General features: G+C 55.6%; 1 protein-coding gene across 3 annotated transcripts in view; it reads right to left on the bottom strand.

Moving 5' to 3' along the window:
* DPP6 (dipeptidyl peptidase like 6) overlaps positions 1–19,979 on the bottom strand; it is a gene marked incomplete at its 5' end in the record, with an annotated part of 757,264 nt that overhangs the window by 113,248 nt on the left and 624,037 nt on the right. For all 3 annotated transcript variants that reach the window (XM_081284194.1, XM_081284192.1, XM_081284193.1), the window contains one exon: positions 7,423–7,543. In XM_081284194.1, the coding sequence (XP_081140320.1) occupies positions 7,423–7,543 (121 nt within the window). The remainder of the gene's footprint in view (positions 1–7,422; positions 7,544–19,979) is intronic.

Genomic DNA, 19,979 nt, shown 5'->3' with positions numbered 1-19,979 from the left:
TGAGTGGAGGGACGAAGGGTAAGACTTGATTTCAAAGGTCTGACAGATCCAGGAGGGGACCCAGCGACAAGGAGGGTGAGCAGTGGAGTGTGGTTGATCCCAGCCAGCCCTGCAGGGGCCTGGCCATTCTGTCCCGAGAGTGGCACAGAGCCGGGACCTGCAAGTGACCCCTCCAGAACTGTCCAGGTTGGGCACTTCCCCAGGAAGCACACTGCCGGGCTGGTGTCCACACAGCTGATGGCTGTCTTCTATTGAACCGTGTGCCAGGTGTATTTATGCCTGCAAAGAACCCAGGGTGCTGGGTGGACGAGTCTTTCCACTGGAGCGGGAAGGTCCCTCCTCTTTGGGTTGTTCTGAGGCTCAGGTGACCTCTTCCCCTGGCTGAATGGACGTTGGCTTTGCTCTGAACACAGGGTGTCCATGGAGGGTCTGATTCTTTCGAGCAGGTAGTCTCACCTGGGGACAGGGAGGTTGCCAGAACTGCCTGGTTAAGACCTGGGCCACTACACAGACGTCTTGGTGTGGAGCCGGGAGGCGTGTGGGAAGGGGATAAAGAGGCCAAGGGCAGGGGCTCCACCCTCCCCACTCCCGACGGGGAGCTGGCTCCAGCACATCCACAGTAGAAGCGGGCAGCCTTAACAGGTCCTACAAGGCCACCTGGCTGCAGCGGGACCCTCGTGTCATCACGCACTGATGCTCAGTGTATGGGTAGGAAAGTGGAGGAGCTGAGCACTGTGCAGACATCCCAGCCCTGTGTCCAGGATGGGAGAGGAACCGGGGCACCCAGGGGACAGCAGCTCAGCAAGGCCAGGAGCTGCACACGGAGTGGCCTCGAGCACCTGTGGTCAGCTTTGCCGCCTGTATCCACAGCCTACGTCGAGCGGGAAGCAACACAACACTCAGCGACAGGCATGTGGCCTGCTGTCCTTCCACGGTTTAAGAAGACAAGGAAAAAGGGCATCGGAGTCCTCAAGGGCGTCTGTATCAAGAATTCCAACCGCAAATACTTCCATTTCATCAGGACCCTACCAAGAAAGTGTGTTTCTCTCCTCTCACAATCAATGCATAATTAAAAGGTTTTAAAACTATTGCCACCAACACCCGTTGTTTATCAAAATCTCTCAGAACCAGGTAATTAATGGTAAGTGACATTTCTCAGGACCAGAGGGAATTCTTCCTGTGCCTTTGGAGAACACTGGATTTCTCTGTTTTCCTGAGTTTTCACAAGTCCAAGCAGGACACCTCTTCATGCTGAGTTGAAATAAAATGAGATTTTCTAAAGCACGCCCCGAGCCTACACTGGATGTCCCCTGTACAGCCAGCTTGATTCTGAGGACAGACATTGGCACTTTTCCTGTGTCAGTGCCACAAAACAGCCATCCGGCATGTGCCCTGACTGCCCAGGGAACCTGGGCTTCTCGGGGCAATCCAAGGCTCAGTTCACACGCCCATCAGATCACAGGCCTGGAGAGGAGGGGACGTAGTGCAAGGCCTCGTGGCCTTTGTGACCCTCCCAGTGGAGGGGCCATGGCTGCGTGACTGTGATTGTCCCTTGGTCGTACCCCTCAAGCATCAACACGAGGTGAGTTTGCAAGGATGAAGTACAGACCCCGCTCTCTCTTGGCATGTCCTTCCCTGAGTGCTGGGTGCTCCAGTTGGGGACCCAGCACTTCCATCTGCAGCACGTGCCCATGGCCTGTGACCTGGGCATGTGCTCTGTTTCCGAGCCTTGAAATGCCTTTCACAAAATGAGAGGGGTGGGGGTGGGGGCTGGCGCTGAGCAGACACGCCAGGAGGGCGGGCCACATACACCTCGGGTGTGGATTCAAGCCTCAGCTCACGCGCACATGACCCATGTGACTTCTATTGACGGCAGGCCCCCTCCTGCTGTGTGGCCACAGGAGGGTCACCAAACACCATGAGCCCACGTCTCCACCGCTGTGCAGAGGATGAGAGCAGAACATGCCTTGGCTCTGAGAGGACTCGGTGAGCTGGTTCACGCAGGGCCCCTGTGGACGGAGCCCGTGTGGAGGGCGGAAAATGGTCTATTCCTGCTCTTCAGCTGAGGGAGGCTGTGGGTTGGCATCTACAGGGGCCATCCAGAGCCGAGCTGACCCCAGCTGCACACCCCGGGCTCTGAGCAGCGGGCAGGGCTGCGCCATCCCCCGTGTGACTCAGGGCTCGTCTACCTGTGGCCTGAGAGAGTCCGCAGCAGGAGGCTGGTGTGCACGAAGACCTCACCTGTGTCGGCGCTGGGCTGGGGCAGTGCCAAGAAGGAGGGCGGGGTGAGGGGGCTCCGCCTGAACTCAGGGGCTTGAGGAGGCAGCCGCAGGATTGCGGCAGGGCTGGAGGAGAGAGGGACCCGCCACCAGTGTGGCTTGGCCTGGCTGCCTCGTCCACCACACCCCACAGGGGCCCGCCTCGCCCACCACTCTCAGGCTGCCCTGTGCAAACAGCTGGAAGCCAGGAGGCGTGTCACTGGGTCAGAGGAAGCACAGGAGGGCCGCTCGCGGTGGTCTCAGGCCGTGCCTGTCAGAGCTGCACGAGGCCCAACTGACAGCTTCAGCTTTGTCTCCATGGAGTGGATTTCCCACGCTGTCCACGTCAAGGCCATCTGTGCCTGATGGGGTGGGAGAGAGGGCAGGGCAGGAAACGCTGCGTGTAGCTGTGCCAGCCTCTGGGTGCACCAGGCTGCTGCTCCATCTCCCACGCCCGCTGCCTGCCCCCTGGCAGGCCCGACAGCCTCGCGGATGCCCGTTTCCTTCAGAGCCTTCGTCTCGGCCTTTCCCGTCACAGCCTTCTTCGGTTGTCAAAGACGAAGCACAGATAACTTTTAGGGTGTTGGATTTCCACAATCATGCGGCACAGTTTTACGGAGTCCCAGGACTCTGGAGGCACTGTCTCTGCTGGGTGTCAGTGACACAGAACGGGTGACCAGCCTGGATCTCGCCAGGCACGGAGCCCGGGAGGGTCTGGCACAGCTTCTGCAGGCTCTGAGCTGGTGGGACTCATCCTGCTCCTCCCCGCAGCATGCCACGAATGGCGCCCTGTGAGTGGACAGAGCCGGTTTCCGCACCGGGACCAGGGATCGTGAATCACAGGCGTGGGAGGAAAGGTGGAGCAGGGCCCCCTGCGTTCCCTGTTGTGGAAATCACCAGGTGAAATCGCAGCCATGCTTAGAGGTCACCAGTGCCTGTGTATCAGCTTATCTGAATTCCCACGATGGGCTTCGGGGACAGACACTGCTGTGATCTTTGTTTGCAGACAAGGGAACAGGGACACCAAAATGTTAGACCTTCATCCAAATCCACAGAGCCTGTGAGAGGTGAAGTTGCTCTCTGACACAGGCACGCTGCCCCCAAGGCCTGCTCCCACCCTGCCCCAGCCTCACCCAGCTGGCCCGACGGGGCTTTGTAAAGAAGCTACCGTTCCCCTCGATTGGCTGATGGTGGTTCCCTGTGTGACCTAAACTTCCCGTCAGGTGAACCAGAGATGTGAGCAACCGGAAGTCCCAGCAGCCACACGTCCAGGGCTTCAGCGGTAACGTACATGTGTGGACACCAGTCCCAGTGCTGTCGCCGTTCTGGCCTGTAACTGACTTAAGGAACATCACTCCATCAGGAGGCTGCTGGTGGCTGTGGGGATCTATCTGATTCACCACCACCTGGGTGCTGTCCAGTAGCCCAGGCTGGTCACAGATCAATGGCAGGCAGAGTCCCCAACCAAGAATCTACACCCCACAGCGTTTCAAACATCATGCTCTAGAGGTTTGTCTGAGGTTTTAAAAGTAGTGTAAGAGGCATTAGCAATGCCTCCCTGGAAAAAAGAAGTATGGCCAGCTACCCGACTCCTCTGTTTATACCCAAAGGACTTAAAATCAGTGTACTACAAGGACACAGCCACATCAATGTTCATAGCAGCTCAATTCACAATAGCTAAACTGTGGAACCAGCCTAGGTGTCCTCAGCAGATTGATGGACAAAGAAAATGTGTTATACACACAATGGAATATTACTCAGACCTAAAGAAGAAGGAAATTATGGCATTTGCTAGTAAATGGATGGAACTGGAGACTGTCATGCTAAGTGAAATAGGCCAATTCCCCCAAACCAAAGGCTGACTGTTCTGTCTGACATGTGGACGCTGACTCACAGTAAGGGCGGGGGAGGGACAAAGGGGAATGAAGGGAAGGGAGGGGGATGGGAATGGGAAAGACGGTGGGATGAATCAGACGTCACTTTCCTATGTTCATATGAGACTACTGACCAGGGTAACCCCACATCATGTTCTGCAAGAGTGGGTAGTCCCACTCCATGTACGCAGGGTATGTCAGAACACACTCGGCTGTCATGTGTCTCTAAAAAGAACAAATCAATACATTAAAAAGAAGCAGCAGCCTGGCGGCCTCGCATTCCCTCCTGTCTTTAACATGCTGGTCATTGCTGGTCATTGCTGGAGCGGCCACACTGGCCAGGGTTCAAGTCGGCTCTGCTCTGTTCACAACATGTATGGAAGGGCACTCCACTGGAACGCCAGTGTGCACTGGGGCACGTGAGGCACACTGACTACCACGCCACTGACTTACACGGCCGCCACGGCACGAGCCCACGCACCACAGACATGCAGTTCCACTTTGCCTTTGTGGCTGTGGAGGCCTGGGGAGCAGGGGGCCAGCAGGGGTCCCTATTGCCTCTGGAGATCCTTGTGGAGGACAGGCATGTCCAGGATCATTCACAGCCCATTGATGCTGTGGCTGAGCCAGTGACATTCCCCTGAAAGCCATCAGCCCTGACTCCCTGCCTCCTGAACACTCACAACCCTAAGGCAGCCTCGCACCCACGAAAGGTCAGCAAACAGCTCTGTCATCCCCTGTGGCCCACCTGGCCTGCCACCACACAGACGGTCTCCTCAAAGGTCACTCTGAGAAGCCGTGAAGAACGGTGAAGCAGGCCTCACGCACGCTGGCCTGGCCAGTCTCTGGACCAGACTTTGGACATCAGCAGCGACACAGGTGAAGAGCACAGACAGGTGCCTGGCGCTCCTGGGCGGCCCTGTGTGAAGGCTGCAGGCCCACTCTTACCACGGCCTGACCACACTCTGGGCGAGGCTTCTCCAGCATTCCGCGTCAGGACCTGCACATACCTCAAGCAGCTCAGTGGCCACCTGCTGCCCACTGCTCCCCTGTGAACAGCAGTGAGCATGGTGGGGTAGGGAGATGGGGCCATCTGGGGGCGTGGACAGGATTCAGGCTGTGCCCTGGGAGGAGGTGGGACTTGAGAGGGCCAGGCAAGGCCACAGGGAGTGGGAAGAGAGATTTTAAGCAAATTAAGCAAACGCTCTCAGGCCACGTTCTCAACTCTCCCCGACACACCAGACCAATGGTTCCAGGCCCTGCTCTATAAATAGCTGTCTGGTCCACTGTCCCAGGCCCTCCAAGGACCTTTCAGAAGAGCTGAGATGTGCCCTTCCAAATATCCAGGAGAGAGGTTGTTCTCAGATGACCCTAATCATCCCACTGACCACGTGGTGTGACCATTCCCCAAATCACCGTATTGGTTTAGGGTTGTGTGACAGTGGAGGCATGGATGGTCCATTACAACTGGAACACTAACAACTCAACGTCTTTTTGAGAAAACCAGGGGCCCAAACTGAGCTTCACCACTGTCCCTCGTGGATATGAGGATAGGATGGAATGAGGGGCAGCCCGAGGAAGATACCTGCCGTAACTACGGTAATGAACCTAGCCCCTGGCTCACATGCCCTGGTCACCACCAGCCGTGGGGTCAGTGAGGAACGGTGCTGAGCACACAGCCCACCCCACCTTGGGATCTGCAGTGTGGGCGTGCACGGCAGGAGGGTCTTCCACGCTGAACGTGGCCACCCTGATCCAGGGGTGGAGATGGACGGTGCTCTGTGATTCCACCTCTTCTCCCCCTGTCTCCCCTGCAACGTTCAATATGTCTGAGATTGTTTTTGGGAAACAAAACAAATCAATACGGCACTGCGCTGCTCACAGCCTGCAGACGGCACTTATGTGGCTCCGCTCTTCCCCCAGCTGACATCTCCAAGCCAGCCTGGCCCTGGAGAGGGCTCCGGCTGCCTTCCCCGGTTCCTCCACCCCCAACACTCCTGGAAATAAACAGGTAAGTCACCCATTAGGCAAAGGCAATCTTCAAAGTTTGCTTTCCCCTATTGAACAGCAATGATCCCAGCGCACTAGCTCTGGACCTCAGAAGTCTGAGCGTCAGCAGAGAACCTTCCAGGGAACAATTCTAAGTGGATTGAGCTGCCACATCACTGAGATTGATGTAAAATGTCTGGGACTCTGTTATCATACCTACACAATTTCTCTTAAATGCCTTGAAGAAAAAAATCCTTTCAATGGATGTGCTAAAGCAAAAGCTTACCTTAAATGCAAAGCAATGAATTTTTTATTTCATTAAGAAGATGCTGAAAAAGATGTTTTCAATCTCCTGGTGTTGGATTTCTTTAAGGAGATTTGTCCCAGAGTGGCCTTTCTCTGTGGGGTCCAGCTTCTCTGTTGGAAAACAGGCGGCTGGACCAGGACCATGGTGGTCTCTGGAACCGGGTGGGGGAAGCTTTCTGGGATGTGGAAATGCTCTATGTCCTGATTAGGGCTGAGAGGCACAGACATTTGCCAGACACACTCTCTGCCCAATGCGCGTGTTGTTGTGCACAATTATATCTCTAGGGAAAAGAAGAACCGAGGCTTCAGGGACGCCGTGGCGGGGAGCAGTGCTGGACTGCGTGTCCACCTGTGTGGTGATGTTGGAGACACGGAGCTGCTGCTGTGTGGAGCCCGGCGTGGGGCGCACGCGGCACAGGGAGAGCGTGACGTGGGCTTGTGAGACACCCAGAGCACCCCTCCTGCCCTGACCTGGCCCAGCATGGTGAGCTCTCGGGAGGCCTGAGCTTCTGCTCAGAATTCTGGTGATTTAATAATGGATACAGCAGAAGACTTCTGGCAGCAACACGAGACCGGCCATAGAAAATGGCCAGCAATTTAGGCATGCTTGGAACGGCAGGTCACTGGTGGGTTTGGAAAGATTGAACATTTTTCCCCAGCCCTCCTCTCCCCCAGGAGAAACATGGCCCTCTGCTTCCTGGAGGGATGGAGAATCACGCGCATTTCATTTCCTGAATGTCCTCAGAGGCCTCCTAGGATTCCTGGTCAGTCGTCCACTAAGGGCCTCCTGCCTGGCAGGGCAGTGCTGAAGGGCTCTTGGCTCCTGTGGGTGCCCGGCCCCATGCCCCAACAACCCATGTGACCATCTCAACCTAGTGAGGCCTCAGGGAGCTGGAGTCTAACTTATGGTCAAAGGCAAAGGACAAAGAAGATCACACCAGCAGCCGACCCAGCAGCTGTGGGGTCTGCGTGGCGGCCCCCCACCCTCCTCTTACCTTCGTACAGCCAGTCGCTCAGGCCGTTGTAGATCACGCCCTCCTTCCCAGTGGAGACCACGCGGATGGCCTGCTTCCCCACGTGCGCACAGTAGTAGATGTTGTTCTCAAAGATGAAGATCTGGTTGGAAAGAGGAGGAAGCCGCGTGAGCCAAGGGGGTGGCACACACAGGCCGCCTCATGCTCTGAAGCCATTTTCACTTTTCTGTTGTATTTATTTGAAAGAATCATTTCATGTTTCCCCACCAGCAACACGATCTCTATTCGAGGATCAATCAGACTCAGACCCCACAGAGTTCACCCAGCATCATCACCGTTTATCCATTTAACATCCAATGGCCCGATTGGGTGATCGGCGGCCTTGGTACTACTGGGTACTTCAACATCAGGTTGCACTGGGCACTTAGCAGTTGCAGTCTCTCCCCAGTTATTAGGACTGGTGGGTGGGGAGCCTGGAGATCTGGGTCCTGGGTGCTCTGTGCTCGCTGTAAAACTGTGTGGTGAGGACCTGTCTGTACCAGTCATAGAGACTCAGGGGAAGCGAGGTGGGACCCCGGAGTTCTGGGAACCTGACAGGGCTGCCTGGCCTTCCTTGCATAGCGGACAGGTGAGCCTCCCTCAGAAAGTGACTAAAGAATGTTCTCCCTGGCCGTTTCAGTCCCTTTTAAGTGCACAGCTCAGTGACATCAGCACAGTCACATTGAGGCAGCCATCACTCCACCCATCTCCCCTAGCCTCCGCTTTGCTTTCTGCCTCCATGAATTTATTGACTCTAGGCCCTGCATACAAGTGGAACCCTGAGGCGTCTCTGCTCATGACTGGCTCACTTCCCTTAGTTCCAGTTAGGGTTTGTCCCTGTTGGAGCAGGCATCAGGGTCTGGAGAAAGTGGCTTTCTGCTGAGAGATGGACGACATTTAGGGCCATTGTTTTACTACGCTTTATTGTCTCTGTTTCCAAAAGGCTGGACGAGAACAATTTTTAAGGAGGACGAGTTTATTTTGGCTCATGGTCTCAGAGACCCACTCCTTGGTTGGCCAGCTCCATTGCTCCAGGTCCAGGGGAGGCAGAGCACCGTGGCCCCAGCACCAGTTCCCCCTCAGGAGCCTGACCCTCTGCTGAGGTCCCGACTCTCATGGTCTGACCACTCACTCTGAAAACCTGTGCGCTGTTGTACACTCGGGCTCTGGGGACCTCACACCTGAGCCAAAAGGCTGGTGAGGGCAGGTGAGAAGCTGGAGGGCCCAGATGGAAGCGTTGAGAGAAAACCAGAGACAGGAGAGGCTGGGTGTGAGGAGCTGGAGCAGGGGAGCTGTGAGCTTCCCGTCAGGTGTGGAGAGGGGCCAGGCAGGGCGCCTGATGGGTCAGGAGCCAGCTCTGGGGGGTCTGTGGCCACAGGAAGCCCCTGATGAAGGCCTCAGTAGGAGGCAAGATTAGCTGCAGGCCTCCTGGGACTGGTCGAGGGCTGGGCGGGAGCCAGGCCCTGGACGGGACTCTCCTACAGTCACCTGGAGGACACAGAGGTGGGAGGCTGGTGGGATGTCAGAGGAATCCACCGGCTGCCTGAGTGGACTGTGGTCTGGGGAGATGTGCAGGATGATGCAGCCTCTCTCTGGCTGCTCTTGGGGGCCTCTGGGTGATGGCGTGCCAAGGGCAGACGGCAGTGTGGCCCAGGATGGCCCAGGATATGATAATCTGACCTTGGGCATATCACTGAGGAGGGGTGGAGGAAGGTCCAGGCTGGGGTTCTCGGAATTCAGTGCATAATAGATATTTTAATAATGGCTTTTAATAAAAGCACTTTAGACCCCAGTGCCCAGTCCACCAGCCCGACCGATTCTCAGAATCTCTGGTGGGGGACCCAGGCATCAGCATTTTAAAGAAACACAGGTGACTTCAGTGTACAGCCAAATTTAATGACTGGTGCCCAGGAATGGCCTGGTGCTCCTGAAGCAGGCACTGGCCTGCGTGGTACGTGTGCTCTGGGCCACGGGCCTGCTCTGCCCTGCATCCGCCCACCTCCCTGTGGTACTCACAGAATATTTCTAGTCCTACTTTGCAAATACCCAGTGTCTACAGAAACAGTAATGCAGAGCAGGAACAGGAATCAAACCAATGTTTTTTTAAAAAGGAAATTTCAGAAACATATTGTCAGTGTTATTCTACTGAGAAGAAGGTAGTTTTTACAATACAGAAAGTAACATAAATATTGAATGTTTTATATGGAAAGCAGAGAAAAGGGCAGTTTTCCCAGATTGTTCTCAGCAGGACTGTTCTGAGAGCCCTATTGATTATTAGTTTTCTGCTGGGCTTCCTGGTTCTTAAAGTATGCCCTGCAACCAGAAATAAGTTGGAAACTTCCAGAACAAGTGTGCACCCTAACTGAATCTCCCAGCTGTTCTTGTAAGTCTGCCTGAGGGTAGCACAAGTTCCTAGATTTTAATCCCCTTTATGTGTTCTAAGACTGCAAAGGATTTTTGAACAGAATCAGGCTGCAGCCAGTTAATATCTTAAGTAAAGTTTTGGTATTTGATAGATGGGCGTCTCCATTTCTGTGTGGCATTCAGGCCAAGGTGTTGGTGCAGAGGGTGTGGAATTTCGAGGGTGCTGTGTTTTGTGAGGCACCACAGGGCTTCTGCACCTGGGTCCCCTCCTCCTTCTTTATGTCCTTGGCTGGCTGAGCCACCTGTGCTCCCTGACCCAATACGCCTCTCAGCAGACCCCAGTGCACGAGAGGCTGTTCTCAGACACCATCTTCCTTATGCCCTTCTGTTCTTGAAAACCTGGAATAAGTTTGTCACATCAGAATAAAGCTTAACTTTCTAGTTAAGTCCCAGGCCTGCCCTGATCAACGTTCGCTGGGGCAGCGAGCCCTGTCACTCCTACAGAAGTGCCCGAGGCCCACAGATGGGGATGAGAGGACCAGGCCATCCCTGGGCCACGGAGGTTCACGTTCTCACATGGGCATCTGGATTCCACGGCTCAGGGTCCTTTAGGCCACAGAGTCCACACCACGTGCCGCGAGCACGGGAGAGGTGCTGCACGCCCCGGGCCAGCTGCTGGGCTTCTGTGGGCCTCGGTTTCTTCATCCTTCCGTGGAGGTGACAGAACCTACCCTAGGGTGGATGTGAGGAGCTGGTAATCTGGCAAAACCAAACCTCCTGGAAGAGCGTGTGGTGTAAAGTGAGAGCTTAGCAGAGCTCAAAAGCTGTTGTCTGGAGGGTGATCGGAGGCCATGTGGGTGCTGCCATCTGAACCGGACCTTAAGGGTGGCGCTTTCAGCTGTGATCGGGCTTAACTGACTCATTTTCTCCCCGGCCCTTATTGCTGTGCTTTTGGCGTCCCAGCTAAGAATCTACTGTCCAATCAAAGGTCTTAAACCCTCCATGACTTTCACATTCTGAGTTCTTGTGGTCAGGCCTTCGATCCACCTCGAGTAGATCCTGCAGGTGCCAGCCAGGCTCTTCCTAATGCCCGCTCAGCATTAACCCAGTCTTTAAAATAACTCCAGGGGGAGGGGCCATGCTCCCTGCTCTGCAGATGAAGAAACAGCTCAGGGAGGTTAAGCTGCCCCAGGTAGCCATCCGGTGGGGCTGGGCTCCAAGCAGGGCACAGGAGCCGAGGGCCTTGCCTGGCTTGCAGGGGGCAGGGGACGAGCCAGGTCTGGAACCTGGGTGGTGGCTCACAGCCTCATGTGACGGCTCGATGACTCCTACTAATGGAAGGTGTGGTTTTTTTACCATAAATTACCAGAGACCACGCACACCTGGGTGAGGTGCAATTCCACCCTCACGTATGCTACAGACACCCCTTCCTCATCTGGAAGAGGACTTCTGCCAGAGCTGACACTTATGGAACAGGCAGGGGAGGGTCACATTGTGGCCATCAGCGCTTCCTGAGGCAGGAGAGAAGAATCAAGAATCGGCAGGAAGGAGACAGGGAGGGAAGGGGCCTGTGGCGTCCATCGGCGAGCTCCTTCCTCCAGCTGGGCCTGTTCTCCTGCAACTGGACTCCTACAAGGCCCAGGAAGCCCAGTGAGCCAGTGCCTGGGCACCTTGCATGTGGTTTAGACTGATGAGGAAGCCGGGGGAGAGACTGTTGGGGACCAGAGACACACACACAGTCCAGCGCCCTGTACGAGCTGGGTGACGTCAACCTGGAGGTCTGAGAGGAGCAGAGGCCCAGCCCCCGCTGCTCCACCACCAACGCCAGCGAGCTCATTGGCCTCTCCCCCGTGAGTGCACATCCTGCTCGACTGCTTGCTTTCCTGCACGCATCTTTGCTTGTGCCTCTTTGGATGATCCCTGAAATTCCTCTCTGCAGTGTGAGTCGAGGATGAGGCAGGGCTCAGTTGAGGGGCCTTTTCCCTTCTGGGGACCTCCTTGGATCCCGTCCTGTGACATCCCAGCAGATATGACAGTCAGCAGCAGCAGCAAGGCTCTTGCTACCCTGGGTCACTTGGGAAAGAGCACTGGTCAGGGCCCAGGGTCCCATGGCCCTCTGACCTACCCTGGCCTCGAGTCCCTTCTCTCAGCAGAACCCAGCCGTCCAGGGTGCCGTGTGCAAGCTCAGCTCCTGCGGGTGTTCTTGGTGGGGGCTGCCCGGCCTCACTGGCCTTTTCCCTGGGGCGCCCAGCCAGAGCCTGCACGTGAGGGCCACACCAGGCCAGGCCAGAGCCCTGCCGGAGCAGCAAGGCCTGCCCACTGCAGGAACCACCTGCCACGCTCCAGCTGGGGACCCCAGTCCCAGGAGGGGAGCCGCCTCACTCTCCATCTGACCTTGGCTCTTCCTTCCAGAAAGCCCTAAAAGGCCGAGGCCCAGAGAAAAGGGGCACTGGCAGTGGGGCAGGATGCCACCTGCCCTGCAGTCCTCTGACCGACCGAGGTTCCAATCAGAGACGATGCAACATTCCTGTAGAGATCGAGTGGGTCTGTTCAGAGGGACCCCAGTCCACACAGACATGGACAGTCCATCTCTGGTTTGCCTAGAACTCCTCCAGGTAGCAGGTGGGCCCAGGTGGCAGCTGGAAGAGAAGCAGCACCTGTGGGCAGCGGAGGCAGGGAGCTGTGTGCCTGGCTCTGTGCAGGGCCCTGGCCAGTGCTCACTGGGCACCCATAATGAGGAGCCTTGTCCCTTTGGAGGTACTCAGACCTCACCAGCAAGGCCCAGGTCTTGGCACGGGGACAGTCCCAGCAGTTGCTGACGTTAGTTGTTCCCTCTTTTACAAACATTTATTTTTACTTGTTTTTGATTGACACCTGGTGATATTCGTGCTGATGGTGTGCGGTGTGCTAATTCTACACAAGTGTACCGCGTGTACTGACCCAGAGTCACTAGCCTTCCCATTGCCTCAGCGTTTATCACCCCCACGTGCCGGGAGCCTACAAATCCCTCTCTTCTAGTTCTCCATGAAACACATGGTACATTGTCGTCCACTGTCCTCAGCTCTCTGGGCTTTAGGGCACTAGAACTCTGTGCCCAGACAGGGGACACGCGGGCCATACACACCTGGCACCCCAAATGTCTCCTGTTAAATCTCTCTTCTCAGCTGGCTGGATTTGGAATTTGAGTTTCTTACATTTTAAGGAATCCTTTGGCAGGTAGAACGTCTGGAGTTTTTGAAAGATCAGAGGGACTGACCCAGAGTGTCCTGAGGTGTTAGCACAGGGGAGTGTTTCTAGAGGGTGGGTGATGAAGAACCCTCAGGAGGTGGCTAGAAGGCAGAGGGGGGACAGCAGTGCAGGGGGAGCCCCAAATCCTGAGAGGACCTAAAGTGCTGCTGAAGTCGCAAGTGGCGTTGGCAGGTGGGGCTGCAGCCAGCAGGGTGGGGTGGCAGCCAGCAGGTGGGGATCCAACAGCAAGGACTGACATTTTTAAATTAATTTTAATTTAGAAACTTCATTCTTCCAGGCTGCAGTATGAGGCCTTTGGGCAGTGCCGGGCAAGTCCAGGGACCTGTTAGCCACAGCTGTAATGGATGGGCTGCCCGGGAAACAGTCTGGCCATTTGGGAAAAGCGTGCTGCTGAGCAGCTCTGTGTCCTGCCCTGCCCAGCCCTGCCCCCCCCCCCCCCGAGCCACGCGCTGCCCGCCTGGCTGTTGCTGACCCTGCTGTGCCGGGCACTGAAGGAGCTGCCTGGGTCCTAGGGGTCCCGCGGCAGCTGTCGCAGCAGCAAGGAATTGGGAGCGAGCAGGGAAGGCTCTAGAGTCACCTGGGAGAACCCACCAGGGGGCGTGGGCACCTGGGAGGAGAGAGTCTCAGACACGGGCATCTCGCAGGACCGCGGACCTCATCCTCTTGGTGACGGGGAAACTTGGAAACGAGGGCAGGGAGAACAGTGCCATGGTGTGCAGTGGCCAGGGGAGACAGGGCACTCAGAGCTGGAGCCGGGAGGCTGTGAGAACCGGGGAGCCCAGATGAGAACAGGGGGTGGCCAAGGCAAGGCGGAGGGGAGACCGGCACCCAGGGGGGTGGCAGGAAGAGCAGGACATGACGAAGGAGGGTCAGGCGCACAGTGGGACCAGTGGGTAGGTGTGTCACCAAGAAGCAGGATGAAGAAGGGGGAGTCGATGGGCTGGATGTGGGAAGCCTCTGAGTCCAGAGGGTACCCACAGGCAATGGGAGGCTGTGTCTAGAGCTGCCCAGGGACCTGGCTTCAGATCCACCCACACAGCACAAAGCAAAAGCCCACTTTCCCCAGGAACAAAGTGCTCCTGGGCAAAGAGCAGGGCTGAGGTGACCGCCGGGGAAACACCAATTTTTGCCATGTGAATGGAAAGAGATCCTCCAAGGTTCCGTTTATCCACACTGAAGACCCTCGTGTGGCAGGCTGCCAGCGCTACTGGAAGGGGCTATCCCAGTCCAAAACTGTCTTACGATTCCATTTCTTAAAACAGCGCGTCGCAGTCCCACTTGGCCTATCTCACATTAGCAAATGCTCCAGTAAGAAGGCTGGAAACCGTGTGTGCGTTCTTCCTTCTCTGCCTGATGACGTGTGCGGTTGTTCCTCCTTCCCAGCCAACAGGACCCAAGTGTGGAAGCCGGCGCTCAGGGGGTGGAAACCCCACTGCCCTCCCAGGTGAACCCCACTTCAGGTCCTTCTTGCCAGTTGCACCTCTTGCTATTTCCAAAGTAGGCCCTGCTCACTCCTACCTGGGCAAGTGCCCACCCCCGGGTATGCCAGTGCCCCTCCTCTGCACCTGGCCAGCCTGTACGCCCAGCAAGGGGTGAAGTCGCTTCCCAACCTGTCACCTCTGCTGCCATCTGGAGCGTGCTCCTAGCACCTGGGTGTCGTCCCTCCCCTGTGTGCTCTAGATTCATGGGGTAGGGCTCCTGGCCCCCCTTTCTCCTCTGCAGCTTTAATGGGGGGTTCCTATGGCAGAGCTCCCTAAACGAGGGGACCCGCTGGCTTCCAAACACAGCTAGTTTGCAAAAGTCTATTTCCTACAGATTTTGCTGGGCCTTTATCTTGACTCACCAAAACCACTTCTTTCCCTTGTTCTCCAGCATCCCAAAGATTCCTGCTGTGCTCACAATAGAAGGCTGGGAACAGCACAGGCTTCCAGGAAGTTCAACACCCAGAACCAAACGCTGATTCTGAACAGTGAGTTCACGAAACACAAACCAAACGGACAGAAAATGGGGAATAAATGACATTTGCTGTCTTTAAAAAGTGCCACATTTTCATTAGTCTGATTTTTTTTAATGAACTTTTTAAACTAAATTTGGTTCACATATTCACAGATGTAACAAATTCTGTGAAGTTCAATTAGCTGGAATTCTCTGGAGGAATAGGAACTTCATCCGGTTTTCTTGGTATATTTTCTAACTAAGGAAGACTTTAATTCCTATTCATATTAGGGAAATAGTTCCATAGTTTCTACTTTCTTATTAAATATATGTGGTATAAAAACTATAGTAATCACCAAGTATCATTCACACAAACCTGTATTTTCATTGCCCAGAACAACTAGTGTAGGTGTAGAAGGCATAGGATCAAATCCGAATCCATGGGTGAACCTGTTTTCTTCCATACCATGTTATTCCCCCTTTCCATGGAAGGAGGGTGCAGAAGACCTTGCAGCCTTTAGCACATGAGCGAGGTGGGTTTATCTGACTTCTCTGGGAATCTGAAAAGTTAATAGAACTTTCAGGCAAGGCACTGAGAAGTCGGTGTGTGGGCCTGCACACATCCAGGGGCGGTCCATATTGTTAATATTCCTAAACAGATTCACAGTGATGACAATGAACGCCCAGGCTGCGAGCTCCCAGGTCATTATCCTGAAACTAAAAGACATGGCTAAAGAGGGAGCTGATTACACAGGAACCAGGATGAGATAATCCCTGTAATTGGGCGCAATTTAGCTTTTAGATCTGGAAGATCATGGCCAAAAGGGAAGCCTGTTGAATACTTAGTGTTTGACAAAAAGACAGCACAGAATGGCAACAAAGAAGAGCATGGCTGGGGGTTGGGACCTGAATTCTGGCCTGAGGCCACGTCCCCCCTCTGGGCAGGTTATGGGCCTCCTTGTTGGACCCACCCTCCCTCACCACCAGGGAGAGCTTAACTGGAGCATCTCTAAGGATCTCTTCCATCTGCAGCTTCATGGAATCCAAACGTCTCAAGAAGGTTTACGTTGGGAAGTTTGCAAATGGATTTGTTATGCTACTACCAGGCGTATGCTGTTGAAATGGAGTCCTCCTCACCAGGGGAACCGCCTCACAGTGAACCCGGGGACTGTCAGGGGAGGAAACAGCCTCTGTCCCTTAAAGACCTCGTACCCCAGGGCCCTAGATCTGACGTCTACAGGGACTTCCCTAATCTCAGGGCACTCCCAGGGGATGGTGGCTTTTCTAATCACTTCTCCCCATTGAACTCTGTCTCCTTCTGAGTTCCCTGCTTCCTGATCAAGGACAATTTTCCTGACGGCTCCCTAGTAAATAAAGATGAGTGCTACCGCAATGTGGGATATTAGACTTAACTTGTGGGTGCAGCAGAGCCCTATGGTGGTCACTAGAGTGCAGTGTCTACTGGTTTACGATGCTCGTAACCAACTGTGTTAGGAAGCTAGCTGGGTGGCTTTGCTGGAGGCCGTGCCAATACCATAGCAAACCCTGGCAGGTGCCTTGCCACATACGCTGCAAGTCCTGCAGCTGCTCCACTCTCTTTCTCCTCTTACTGCAATGAAAACACGGCTGTGTGCACCTCTGTGCAGAAGCTCTGTGTGTAACTGCCCTTTCTTCCCAGGAGACAGGGTAAGGGTGGGGGTTCTGAATCACGTCCATTGTGCAATGCGAAGTGTGGTGAAGGACACCATCAGGTGGACCAGAGGACCACAGAGAGGACCAGGAAACTCACAGAAGGACATCTGTAAGAGGGATGGTTTGGTTAACAACTGCGCCACAGAGGTCCCCCAGCTGCGGGAGGTGCGGTGTGCCCTGCTGGCGAGCACAGCACAATATGCAGGGAAGCAGCCAGCAGACCACATCCCAGAGATGCCCTTGCAGAGAAGATGCGGACAGAGACTGCTGGTCAGGAGGGCTGGGGACAGCTGGCCAATGGCCACGAAGTCACAGTGAGGCCGGAGGAGTGGGTTCTGGTGCTTCACTTCACATCAGGGTGACAGCAATGAACGGTTTACTGTATATTCCAAATAACTAAAAGAGAAGATTCCAACCCAAAGAAACGATAGACGGTTGAGGTGAAGGATAGGCTAATTATCCTGATTCAGGCACACACCATGTAGTGTTCCTGCACAGAAGTGTCATGCTCTGCCCATAAATACGTACATCACTCTGCCAAATAAAAAGAAATATCATAAAGAAGGGGAGAGCAGAAGAGAAGGACTGAGGAAACACAGTGGGACTGGCCTTTGCAGGCCAGGTGAGCAGGAACCCAGGAGGGAGAAAGCCAGGTATCTCCCAGGTACCAGGCGACACCCGTGTACGTGGACGGGCACTGATGCTTTTCCCCACAGGGCAGCCACTGCAGCCCGGGAAAGTGCTGGATTTCAGGACGTGGCAAAACGGACGGGGGAGGGATGCCGAAGTGCCTCGGGAGGGGAGGTCCTTAACCCGACGGTGGTATCACCGTCAACACCACAAACCCTGTTAGAGCTTCTTCCATGGGCTCAGGGCCAAAATTCCAAGTTTATCCTGAGTGAATGTTTTATATTTTCCATTTAATCCATCCGTCTAAAATTTAAAAAAATTTGTTTTAATGATGGCTTTTTCCCAGGATGTGGATGTGGCAGAAATCCCTTAACTGCTCTGCCCTTTGAATTTCTCATCCATCAAATGCAGATGATTACACCTGCAAGCTTTCCCCTGGTGTTTCCGGGAGGTAAAAGGAGATAGCTCACGGGAGAAATCCCAGAAGGTCACACAGCAGGTTTAAACCACACCATCAGCCTCCTGGCCAGTCCTTGTGGACAGCACAACCCTCCCCGCAGGGCTCCCACCTCTCTCCCACCTCTCTGCCTCGCTGTGACGCCTGCCCTGTGCCCTCCCTTCGCACACCAGGGAGAGGCGTCCCGCCAACGCCCACTGCAGCAAATCAGTCAGGACTCCATAGCAAGGCTGCAGTCGGTGCCAGGACAGGGCTGCTGGACCGTCCACGGGGCTCTGCTCTCCAGAGCTCTCACCTCACTCTCCCTTTCAAAATGCAATAAAGTAGAGATGAAAAGTCCAGAATGCCACAGGAGACCCTCCCACCAAAGCAGCTTTCAAACGTGGAGGAAATGCCTCCTTTTCAGGGTGGCCCACCCAGAGGGACTTCTCTCAGGTGCTCAGCCACATGCCATCTGAAGGTTCCAATGCGATGACTTTCAAAGCGGAGACAGCGTCTCAAACTCAAAGTGCGCTTCTGAGCACGGGCAGCACGTGTTCAGTGTCCCTGTGACGCTGTCGGCTTTAACCTGGGGCCTGAAGTCAGAAGCAGCACTGATATCCAGGGACAGGTGGCTGAAGCAGTGGGGCAGCTGGCAACTGGCCTGCAGACCCTCCTTCGTGGACTGCCCACCAACCAGTGGGACCAGAGTGACCACTGAGTGGTCTGGAAGTTCTGAAGTTCTCCAGCTTGGTAAGAACTGGGAGAAGACGTTCAGAGTCCCCCAGGTGTGACAACAGGGCCCCGAGCACTCTCAGCTGGTGGCCGGCAGGTCCACACTGAGAGCCACGTGGGAGCTGAGATCTGAAGGTGAACAGGGGTTGACCAGGAGGAGGAAATGAACTCACCAGCCCTGGGAGACACAACTCCGCAGAGGGATGCAGGGGGCTGGGGGCTGGGCCGAGGCAGGCAGTGTGGGGACAAGGCTGGTGACGAGGAGGCCGGTCCTCAGCGACCTGAGGCCACAGCAATGGTTCTGGCCTCTGTATGAGGCCATGCAGAGCCTCTGAGGGGCTCCGACGTTATGGCTGCTGGTTGTTATGAGGGAGAGAGAAGGCGGGGGCTGTGCCACCCCGTGTGAGCAGAAGGTAGAGGGGACGCGCGGGTGAGGGACACCATCAAGGTGGTCCAGACGCGGGGTGGCAGCTGGCTGGGCCAGGTGTCACCATGAGGATGCAGTGAAGTGGCAGGTAGGCTCCCTGGGGTGGACACAGGTGGACACAGTGAGGGCGTGGCTGTGTCAGGGGCAGCCAGCAATCTGGAAGGAGGATGGACTGCTGGAGGCAGGTAGGGTGGGGAGATCAAGAGGTCACCTGAGACACCGTAGCTGACCATGTGGATGGCAGTGGCCCGTGGCAGGTGCCCAGGCCAGGGGAGGATGAGCTGACCCCGTGTGCACAGTGCTCGTTCCTCAGGCTTCGGTGGACACCCCCATCTGTGAAGCAGCCTGCTTCTCCTTCCTGTCTGTGCCTGAGACCCTTCAAGCCAGCACCTCCCCGGCCCTCTCAGCCAGGGCCAGCACTCCTGGGTACACCCCAAGTTCCCTGCTCTTCTGTCTAGTTGTCTGTCCCTTGAGGATGTGTGATCTCGCCACCAGGTGTCAGCATTAACCCTTGAGTCGCATTTTTAAAAATGAAACTTTTTCAAAAATTGAGGGCGGGGGCACGTTAGAGCCACATGGGTGTCTAACAGGGCTTCGAGGTGGTGCGGTGCGGTGCGGTGGTCCACGGCCTTCCACCAAGGGCAGCCGCAGAGATGAGCCTCACTCAACACAGGCAGCACGGGCAGGTGTGTGTCCCAGTGCAGCAACTCCCCACCATCTGCCGCCTCTGCAGCACCCTCCCTGCAAACTGAAGCCCGCCCGCCCGCCCTCGACTCTCGCGTGCCCCGCACAGGGGAAGGCCTGGGGCTCTCGCAGGACCTGCACCGGAGGCACAGCTGGTGGAGGCTCGGACCTGAGGGCAGCCCTGAGCCCAGTGTGTATCAGGCAGCACAAGGGACACAGGAGAGGGCTGGGTGGACCACAAAGAGGGCAGAGAAGCAGGACACGCTATGCCTACCTCGCTGGCCAGTGCAGAACGTCCACCAGGGAATCAAGGAGGATCGTGCTGTGAGGGGAGTGGCTGGCCACCGCTGAGCCAGCCCTGCATCTCTGGGTGACTGGTGTGACAGA

The sequence above is a fragment of the Spermophilus citellus genome, assembly GCF_964194105.1.
Source record: "Spermophilus citellus genome assembly, chromosome: 3".
Lineage (NCBI taxonomy): Eukaryota > Metazoa > Chordata > Mammalia > Rodentia > Sciuridae > Spermophilus > Spermophilus citellus.
This window is presented reverse-complemented; position numbering and strand designations above follow the sequence as displayed.